This window comes from Balearica regulorum, chromosome 1, assembly GCF_011004875.1.
Source record: "Balearica regulorum gibbericeps isolate bBalReg1 chromosome 1, bBalReg1.pri, whole genome shotgun sequence".
NCBI classification, from domain to species: Eukaryota; Metazoa; Chordata; class Aves; order Gruiformes; family Gruidae; genus Balearica; species Balearica regulorum.
Genome location: NC_046184.1, coordinates 83,310,235 through 83,321,420, shown reverse-complemented (window position 1 = coordinate 83,321,420; position 11,186 = coordinate 83,310,235). Strand labels below are relative to the sequence as shown.

The 11,186-nt window shown below is 40.0% G+C and overlaps 1 protein-coding gene across 1 annotated transcript; it reads left to right on the top strand.

The window, feature by feature from the left end:
* Nucleotides 1-2,264: 2,264 nt before the first annotated feature.
* Nucleotides 2,265-11,186, top strand: LOC104636762 (killer cell lectin-like receptor subfamily F member 1). Its single transcript, XM_010304007.2, has 6 exons — nt 2,265-2,552; nt 7,083-7,181; nt 8,594-8,725; nt 9,310-9,461; nt 10,341-10,456; nt 10,914-11,186. The coding sequence occupies exons 1-6, from the start codon at nt 2,489-2,491 to the stop codon at nt 11,056-11,058; spliced, it is 708 nt and encodes a 235-aa protein (XP_010302309.1). The 5' UTR covers nt 2,265-2,488; the 3' UTR covers nt 11,059-11,186.

Here is an 11,186-nt window from a genome sequence, read left to right as displayed (position 1 = left end):
TGGGCTTTCTGCAATTTTTATCTGTAGATATATGAATATATTTTCACTTATACTCCAAACTTTTGAGAGTGTAAAGAGGATTCAGTACAAGTGAAACAAAAGACATTCAAACAGTTTATTTACCAGATACATGACTTTTTAAAACTGGTTTGTTCCTGTGTAAGAAGATAATCCACCTGGGAAACAATTTCTGTTATTATTCCCATGGGTGATGTCTTGCTCATCTTTTTAAGAGCTTCCTGAGACAACCACAGGATCTACTGCCTTTGATTTACTGGAGTTTTACACAGCTTAGCAAATATATAAGAAAAAAAGAAAAATAATATAGACTGGTAACATTATTGTGGTGGCTTGACCTTGGCTGGCTGACAGATGCCCCCCCCCCCCCCAGCTGCTCTCTCATTCCTGCTCTTCAACAGAACAGGGAAGAAAGTAAAACAAAAAAGCTTATGGGTCATGATAAAGGCAGAGACATCACTTATCAATTACCATCATGGGCAAAACAGACTCGACTTGGGGAAAGTTAATTATTTATTACAATTTAAAATAGATTTGGTTAGTGAGAAATAAAGACAAAAAAGATTAAAGCAACACCTTCCTCTTGCTCCCTCTTCCCAGGCTCAACTTCACTGCTTTATTCCCGACTTCACTACTCTCATCACCCACCACCCTGAGCGGCACAGGAGATGGGAGTTATAACAGCTCCTCTCTGCTCCTCCTTCCTCCTCACACTGTTCCTCTGCTCCAGCGCTGGTCCTCCATGGGCTGCAGTCCTTCAGGATAAACCTGCTCCAGTGTGGGTTCTGTAAGTCCCACATACCTGCTGTGGCGATGGATGCAGAACAATCTAAGGCTTGTTTGGAGTTGTTGTGTCTTTGATTTGATGAGCTGCTGCATCTGATGAACATAAAAGCTATAGCTCAGAGCATGTAAATCATTCCAGGACTGTTCTAGAAACAGTTTAAAACTTCATATTCAAACTTTGCCTTCCAAGCATTTTCCGAGAAAATGATTCAGAAAGCTGGTAACACTGCAAGGCTTTGTCCGCACTGGGTATAGGAGGGTTATTTAGCATTGTGATGCTGCGCGGTTAAGTACGACCACCATGTAGAAACAGAATATATTTGTTGGTCGCTCAGCACCTTTTGTTTCATACTCATCTATCAGTCTCAAGTAGTATGTCCGTGTTTGAAAGTCTTCTCTGGAAATAACTTTATTTTTGCAGTATGTGGTTGCACTGCATACAGCTTGACCCTGGCTTTCAGGTACTAACCACAATATAAAAGCTGAGGTAAAGTTGCTTTTGTTTCCAAGCTTAAATGACCATTTCTAATAACCAGAAAGGTTTTGGTTAAGCAATCAGTGAATAATTTCTGTCTAGTGCTCTGGATGCGTTTATATTCCTCCAAACTGAGATAAGTGTTTAGGACACTAAGTATTTAATTGCACACTACAGCTAATGACATGATGGTCTCTGTCTCCCATGATGTATCACCACTAGACACTGTATGGCCACATTAAAAGTGAAGCCAGGATGCAGTCCTGACCCAAAGAACACTTTGGTGAAACCTGGTGAATTTGACAGCAGCCAGATATAATTATAACCATTTCAGAGAAAAAAACACTTTCAACTTTCTACTGAATCCTCAATTTCTAGGAAGAAATATTCCAGACTAGCACTTAAAAGATCACCAAGAACTTGCTAGAATCTCCAACTTCATTTTTTTTGGAAAAGACCTTGCATAGGATTTTAAAACTAAACAACTCCCTGCTGATGGAAAAAGCCCAGGCTTGTCCTTTCGAAGTGTAAGAAAGAGAAACATTGCAAATTGTAAGGTTTGAACAGATCTGCTTCAGTAGTTCCATGCCACACAAGTCTCCATTTAAAGAAAGGCATTAAGTCGCTCAAATCTACAAACAGTTGTTCAAGTGGTCAGGCACAAAGCAGAGCCAAGGATCAATATGTGTATTTACATGCTTTTTCCAGCTATTTAACGAGACATATGCACACAATCTTCTTATAAAGCAAGAAGCAATTCCCAGCATTTTAGAAAAACACAGGCATTGACACAGCTGATTTTAATGTAAGATAAATGAGAAAAGTCCATCAATCTGGTGAAATGGGCTTGTGGGGCTCAAATCTATTGTCTCATGTGCAGGAGCGTGTGTGCATCAAAAGACTCAATTTGACGACTCTGATATTGCATTGGAGAAAATGCAGTGTTAGAAGTATCTCTTAGAAGGCTCTGCAGTTTGTCAGACAGTGGAAGTGAAAAAGAAGAGAAAAAGAGTTCACTTGTCCGTGCAGTTCATACTGTTAAGTTCCTTTTCATAGACTTGCTACTGCATGGCTTCAGCTAAAAGCACAAATGGCCATCCGCTGTCCCCTTCCTGTTTATCATACTCATTTGAAGCATTTCCCTTAGCCTGGTGTGACACTAACAGTCAAACAGTCTTCAGTAGGAAGAAGTGATAAAAAGACCTTGAGATGGAGAATGAAGAGGGTTACACAGTACTTCATTTCAAAGGAAGGAAGAAAAACTCCAGTGCAGGTGAGCATATACTCATTTGTGCTATGCCTTCAGACTTGTTCTGTAAATAACAAATCTCTCCTGCTATATTCACCTATATTTGAGTTATCATAAGAAAACCCAAATGTGCCAAAATTTTAGTTGGTGTAACTGAAGTTGCCAATGATATATGGCAGTATACAGAGAAATATGATGGGAGGTAGACAAAATGCAGTACTAATAGTACCGCCAGGCTTGGAGTACCAGTGCTGACAGTCCCAGTACAAAATGGAGACTAGGAGACAGAGGCATGAGGAGATAGGAGGAAAACAGGAGGCAGTAGTTGTCAGCAAGTTTGGCAGCGGTTAATGGCTCGTTAGCCATTTAAGTTTTCTACTAGGTTTTTGTTTGGGTTTTTTTGTTTTGCTTTGTTTTGTTTTCAGGAATCACAGCTAAGAAGAATTTAAAAATAATTTCAATGAAAACTGTAAGAGAGATACTTACTGTGCAGTAAGCTTTTTTCAACAACTTCTGGGGATGTTGTCAAAAGTGTCAGGAGCAGCAAGGGAGAAAGTACAAAGATATATACTGGAAGGCTTTCAAGCTCACCCTTGCTAACCTTTATTTCTTTTAAGTGTACCAGGGAAGAGCTTCTCCAATCATAAATACCAAGTCCTCAGAGCAATTACACATCCAGTTTCCAAATGGTTAATTAGCTATGATGATCAGTTCCTGAGAAATCTGGGCTGCGCATTTATGTAAGAAAAATTTTTAATAGAAAAAAAGCAAGAGTCAACCTCAGTTACTCAGTATGGCAGGATAAATTGTGTGCAATTCTAGTGATGTAAATTGTGCCAGTTTGTCTATTATTACAACAACTTAGCTGAGAGCCTGTTCCCAACTGCAGTAAAAGCACAGAACCAGCAAAGTTGAGGAAAAAACCCCCAAAACTCCAGAAAACTGACCATAAAAGCTAATATTTATTTAACTAATACTTTTCTATTGTCTTAAAAATACTTGTCAAAGTGCACAAAAATATTGCTGTAATGGAGTAGATTGAATATTTCCATTTAGAAGAAGCAGAAAGTCAGACAAGGCATATGTGGCGCACATACAGAATAGTCCGTGACCGCAGAGCACACAGTGACAAAGCCAGGTTTAAAATGCTCTATCTATCTTCATCATCTACCTGCATGGTTGGGTAGCATGACACAAGGCAGCAGAAAGACTTCAGATAAGCAACTGAAGAGAACAGTGCTTTCATTTAACTTGTTAAACAACGCACTGCAAGCTGAGTCTCTACTTGTAGTGAAAGGTGTGTGCCTTGGCTTTAGACCAGACACAGACTAATCATGGTAGCGTGATATACCTGTGGAGTACAGAAGTGTATTCACTGGAGTGGTTAGACACGGTCGCAATATCTCATCAGCATAATCTAGTGCAATATCTGTGCTACTTCTTGCAGTACAGAAGGAAGACCACAACACAGAGCTACCCTTCCCCCCTTGCAGTCCCATCCGGTCTTGCCAAGTGGTGCAAGCTGCAGAGCTGTCTTGAGAAGCTGGGCAAACGCTGAGCTGTTAGCCCACGCTGCATTGTCAGCACGGCGGTATTGCTGCTACCAGAGGTCATGCTGGGTAGCTGAGCACTGGCCTGAGCATTTACACAAATCGCTGTTATTGTTTTGCCTGCAGTCTAGCCATTGTGCAAATCAAGGCAGAGTTAAGATTCACAGATATCCTAATTGCCTTTTTTAATGTCAAAATTACTGCATAGCACCCAAAGGAAGAAGGAAAACACACACAAATGCTTAACCATAATATGTTGCATAGCTAGCGAAATGTACTGCCTTCTGTTTACATATATTTGCCATCTGAATAGGGTGGCAATATAAAAACAGTGGGGATTAGCTGTTTGAATATTTAAAAATGACTGGTCACAGATACAGCATTTCCCAAGTAAGTATGGTTGAATAGACAAATGAGGAAAAAGATGTTTGACCTCTGTGCAAAATGATAATAGCTACAAATGAGACATGAAATGAAAGTATTAGTGGAAATGAGTTTATCATGTAGCACAAAGTTCAAGTTGTTTCATGATTTGAAATGAATGCTACATGCATTACGTTTTTGAAATAATAGTGTAGAAGCAGAGAACTTTTCAAACAGCTGATTCACATCTGATCTAGACCACCAGCATTTGTGGCTTTTAAAGGACACTTCTGTGGGGTACTTCCTGATCTTATTTACTACTTAGAGAACAAGTTCTCTACAAGGTACAACATGTTGGCACCCTGTTCTCTTTTCCAAGAATGGCCATTTCCATGAAACAGAAAATCATCCTGTTATTCTCTGACTTTATTCCTGGGTCCTAACTCAGCAAGTTCCCATGTAAAATCCTTTCTCCCATGAAGTTAAGTTTGGACAAAGAGAACAGTCTGTTATGCCTTGGTCTTTCTAGAAGAATATTCACAAAGTATTATTTCCTGAAAACACTGATGTTAGAAAGCTAGGAAGAAAAGTTAACATGGCATTTCCCACATAGCTGAGCAACTTCTAACTGTTCTCCTCCCTGCTCCAAGGAATCCTTTGAGGTATCATAGAACATCTTTTATGCCTCAGTTATTTTAAAGCGCTTTGCTGTATTGCAGCCTACATTACCTATATTACTACGCCTTCCAAGACCATGCTGACAACCTGCTGGAAAAAGTCCAGTGGAGGACTCCTGAGATAATGAGTGAGCTGGAGAAGTGACACAGGAGAAGAGGCTGAGATAACTGTCTTTGTGCAACCCTGAGAAGGCTGAAGGGAGCCTTACCTTTCTCTTTAACTACCAAATGGGAAGGTGCAGAGAAGACAGAACCAAACTCTTTTTCAAGGTGCACATTGAAAGACACAAGTTGGAACATAGAAAATTACAATTTGATACCAGAAGATTTTTCTTATTGTGGTGATGGTCAAACGCTAGGACATGAACCTGGAAAGGCTGTGGAATCCAGTCCTTGGAGATATTTAGAAGCTGGCTGGACAAAACCTTGAGAAACCTGCTGTAACCTGACCCACCTTAAACAGGAGTCTGAACTAGATGGCCTCCTGACATTTCTTCCAGCATATATTGTTCTTGATTCAAGATATGTAGAAATCCTGAAATAAAGTGAGTTAGCAAACAGAAACAGCAGTTGCACTAGGAATTTGTATGCCAGGATTGTGACAGTCCTACAAGAACAAATTTTAAGATTGTTGGGTAATACTGAGAAGGAAGATTCACCATGACTGTGCATTTCCAGGCTTTTCTGATTCTAATTAAAAGTAATTTTCTTTGAGTTGCAAGGGAGCTCATTTTTGTATCTCTATTCACTGATCCTAATGAAGCATCCAGGATGAAAACAACCCCTGTTTAATGCACTGCTACTTAATTTTTCAAACATTTTGTAGTAGTCTTCCAGGTGGGATTGGCTGAAGATCAAGGACTCAAGCTAGTCCAGAAGAGGGCCACAAAGCTGATCAGAAGGCTGGAGCACCTCTCCTATGAAGACAGGCTGAGAGAGTTGGGGTTGTTGGAGAAGGGAAGGCTCCAGGAAGATCTTATAGCAGCCTTCCAGTACCTGAAGGGGGTCTACAGAAAAGCCGGAGAGGGACTGTTTACAAGGGTGTGTAGTGACAGGAAAAGGGGTAATGGGTTTAAGCTAAAAGAAGGTAGATTTAGGTTAGATATAAGGAAGAAATTCTTTATTGTGAGGATGGTGAGGCACTGGAACAGGTTGCCCAGAGAAGTTGTGGATGCCCCCTGCCTGGAAGTGTTCAAGGCCAGGTTGGATGGGGCTTTGGGCAACCTGGTCTAGTGGAGGGTGTCCCTGCCCATGGCAGAGGGGGTTGGAACTAGGCAATCTTTGAGGTCCCTTCCAACCCAAACCATTCTATGACTCATTAAAAATAAAAAAAAAAAGTTAAAAAAGTTTTCCAAATTATAATGTGGAGTTTTCCAAACACCTTTGACTTGGCATCCAATGTACAAGTGATAAAACTAATTAGTGGGTCCTGGAGTTACAGAGTTTAATTTTCAGAGAATCTACTTGTCCTTTCTTGACGGATAATGTTGGTATTCATAGCCCTAGAACCTCATTTTTGTTCTTATATATATATCTTTCTCTGCAACTGTTAGGAACTTCAGTTCTTCATTTTTCACTAACTTTCTGAGGTTTTCTTTAGCAATGTTTGTTAAGTGTTTGCTGTGACATCTAACAGTCTTCATGATATCTGCAAGTGACATCCCCCTGCTATGAAGAAAGAGAAACTGTTCATTAGCCACTCAAAACCTCAAATGAAGTGGCAAACAGTGAAGACAGTATGAGAAAATTCAAGCCCCCCAAATGTTTTCATAAATGAAATTTTATTAGAAGCAAGAACCACCTGATATGCAGGAGGCAACCGAAAGGGAAAAAGCAACTGTGACAAAGCACAAGGCAAAGTGACAGTGATGGATGTTCTGTCTGAAAGATGTCTAGAGAAACCCAGATTTACGCCCTGGGTAGCAATTAATGCTCTGTTTGTAAAACCCTCTTATTTCTTGCAGGACGTCTCTCTCATTCTTCAGGCTTGCGGTATTTTGCTGCTTTCTCAGGATTTCTGAATGTTGTATTGCTGGGAGCTGTGATCACATCAATTCAGCAATGTGAGTGACCAAGTGAAATGTTTTGCTTTAATTCTTGTGAAATTGACAGGTATCAATCCTTAACTTTAACAGGTTTTGCAAATAAACTGTTTTGATAAGGTGACAAGACCATTCATGCTTTGTACTATTGTGTTTCTGATGAAGGCAGGAGGGAGTCATTGGCATTTTGAGGCTGTGGATCTGCAGAAGGTCGGTGACTTTCAGAGGACCATTGATGTTTAGGGTGTATGAAGAGGGCTGGAGTCTTTCTCACTTTCCAGTCCCCCAATCTGAGAGTCCCTTGTATTGCTTTCTAAAGCTGAACAAACCACCAAGGTTTCCAATGAAAGAATCCATCCATCCATCCATCCATCCATTCATCAGATTGGAAAAAGTCTTTTAGTAATGAAACAGAATTCCCTCCAGGTATATGGTACAACTGTAACCCCTGCTATCTCCTCCTTCCCTCACCCTCGCAGCCAGTCTTCACCTCCTGATGCCCTGCTTTGCTTACCTTAAGTCTCAGCCAGTCCTCCCCGGCATGTACAATGGGAATGTGAGCTGGACATCAGGGTTGGGTGAGATAGGAGGCTAGAAGATGGTACACATAGTTGGAAAAGACCTCTCTGAACAGAAATAAGAATGTGTGCCTCTAAGTTTATAAAAGTGGCCTTTGCATTGTCCACAGAATTTGTGCATAAGCACTGGGTCACTGCCAGCATTGATCATGTGTGTACAGAGCTTACCTATCCATCACAGATGTGTGCCATTATCCCTGAGCATCTAAACTTAGAGATCAGAGAGAAATGGTTGCAATTGCCCTGGTCAAGCAAGTTGAACAAGTTTTTAGGTTGCCATCAACAAGCATCTGAATCTTGACCAAGGAGTCTAATTTTAGTTTCCTCCTTTGGAAAATCTTGGCCTGGTAGTCCCAATGTTCAGCCTGCTTCTGGAAATCAAAATCACTTTGCACATCAAAATCACATGAGAACACAGGAGAAAAATGAGAATTCAGAAGCACTTCTGGGCATAAGTATCCTACAGTCCAGTTCTCCCTTTCTCTGGATGTGAGTCGTGCCCTCTCACATCAACCCATTCTTTTCTCAAATAAGCTCAATACAAATTCCAGGATCTGGAAAATCGAAGGCACAACCATGTGATTTGAAAGACAACTGTTGCATACCATGTTGTCAAAAGCATGATGATAATGGACTCCACACTGTCTTTGTGAAGTCAGTCACCTCATATATATGTTTAACATATATGATTTGGATGCTCGGCTCTCCATTTACCATTTACAGGAGAGCTGGAAGGATAAATGAGCAATCTGAGTTTCCACTTAAAGCTCCTATTATTATTGGAAAAGTACTATGGGGGTTTTTACACAGTTTACTTGTGAGCTTTACATTAAAATGCTGGATATTCTTGTCCAGGTGGCTTGCTATCAAGTGAAGTGTGGAAGCCCAGAGAAAATCTTTCTGAAAGTGACAGTATCTTTGAGAAAGATCTTCATGCAAACAGCTTACTGACTACATTAAAGGAAAGCTTATGCATGCATACTAATGGTAAGGAAATAAAGTCTTGCTCATAGTAACATAAATGGTTTGAACCTCTTGAAAAGATTAATGTAAAAATAAACACCTGGACAAAGGAATTGACCTTTAGATACTGGAATAAGTATGTTTAAATTGATAAAGATGTATGACTGATCTATTTTAGAGTTCCATCCTTGAAAATTTTAGCAAAAGATAGAAGTGGAGCAGTGTTACTGAAAGTCTTTGTTATTTCTCCATGGATGCCATTGAATTGTACTACTCCTAGTGATTTCAGCAGAGCTGGGATTTTTTTCCATGGCTTTTACCCAATTACTATGTAAAATATTTAGTACAATTATCCAGAGTTCTGAAATATTTAGAAGCATAGAAGGATCCCTAATCAAAGAATGACTATCCATATTACCACTGTAAAGCAGGGACATTGTGCTTTCTTAAAATGAGCTATACCATCACAATTTCTGCCCCGCCCTTGTTTTAAAGCTTCTTTATTCTCTTATTCAAAAGCTGCAGAAAAAGCAAGAGCCAATAATAATGATACTTGTAAAAAAAAAAAAAAAAGTGAGAAAAATCCCTTCATCCCAAACTCTTCACAGACTCTGCATGTGAACTCTGTCCCACCGGCTGGAAGCTGCATTATGGGAGATGTTATTTCTACTCAGAAACTCGTGACACCTGGGAGAATAGTAGAAAGTATTGCTCAGGAAAAAAATCTGAGCTCCTGATTATAGAGGATGATACTGAAATGGTAAGCTTGTAAGGCACTCTGTGGTTTAAACATTCTTTTTACTTATACCTTGTGAATCCACATACCATGGAAAGTATAGCTTTCCATGTATTTTTAGAAGCCATTTCTAGTCCAGCTATGCTCCTAAAAGGTATTGTCATTAGAAGGTGCTCTGATGATCGGCTTCTGCATGTTAAGAAACATATGTGTCAAACAGAAGACCAATAGCCTACATTTCATTTAAATAGATGCAATGATATGCCTAGAGGTTATCTTCAGCAAGAAGCAGCTGGTATTTGAAGGATTCGTGCATGTTTTATTCCAAATCAAACCTGTTCAGAACTAAGCTGTCATAAAGGCTGTTGCCTTTCTTTAGGGGATGGAGCTGTTTCTCTGTACTTTGTGTATTTTTAAATGTCAGCACCAGGTCTGTGGCAACAAAAGAAAACAGTTCTGTGGACCAAATTCTCCCTTTTGTGCACCTGATTTTGCTTAAAGGTGACCAGGTTTAGATAGTCACTTCTAGAGCACCCAGGAGGGTGAGCTGGCAAAATGATCTCCTCCCTTCTTTGTAGGGGTGAAAAAGAGAAGATACCTTCAGCTCCTGTTATTTAGATCAGCCTGATCCTCATCTAAAATGTGCTAGTGGAATGGGCCTGGGGCCAGCAAGGAGCCAAGGGTTAGCTCTTTGGTTGCTCCACTTACCATCATCAGTCACAGCACTGGTGTAGTTAATTTCCATGTGGTTATTTTTTTCCTTCTCGATTTCTTGGAAACATTCTCTGGAATCTTTGCGCATGAAAGCCTTGCTGGTTTTAAAATATTAAATACTACATTACTGGTGCTGGAGTTTTATGAAGTGTCTTTATTATGAGAGTTCAATGACATACCTCTCTCTAGGATTTCTTAAATAAACTGAAGGATAAAGACATTGGCTTTGTTTGGACTGGACTAAGCTTTGATGAGGAGGAAGGAAGATGGGTATGGGTCAATAATCCCAAACATCCAGGGCACAGGTAGGTTCATTCTGGAGTGAATCTGTGTTGGCTTCCATGACGCGTTCTCAACTCACTGTGCCTGGGCTGTTCAGCCATTAGACCCTGAGGAAGTAGCAGGGAGGTATCAGGGCCCATACTCCAGTTAGGCAGTCTATTCTGATTTTTCTCATCACAGAATTCTGATCAAAACATGCAGTTAAAAAAGTGAAAATCCTTGACAGGTCTCAGAAGAGAAACTGATTTTATTAGGAGGTGTCTATGCTATGTAAGCTTTTCACTTCCAGCTGTGTAACAAGTAGGGGAACAGAGAAAGGATGAACTTTATTAAACAAATAAAACCTGTCTGTATGTCAAAGAATCAAAAGAATGACAAGATAAAGACAAAAAAACCCCAGCCTTTGTGGTTTCACTCTTTGTACATGCAAACAATTTTTTTCAATGATCTTCATATCTGTGTGTTGTTTGGCTCTTGCAGTTTTACAATAAAAGGAAGGAAGAAAGAAGAAAAATGTGCTGCCTATAAGATGACAGAAATGCATGCTGATAACTGCCACTCCCTGTACAAGTGGATTTGCAAGAAGAGTGCAGTCCTTCTGGGAATCTCAGATATTGTAAAGTGAAAGTGAATACGGTCTTTGAAGGTTTCCACCACTTTCCAGTGGGTAGGATATCTGATGTAAAATGAAGGGGAAAGTGTTGACCTGAATTGTGATGAATCAGTGCATTGTGATTCTATTTGTCATTAAAG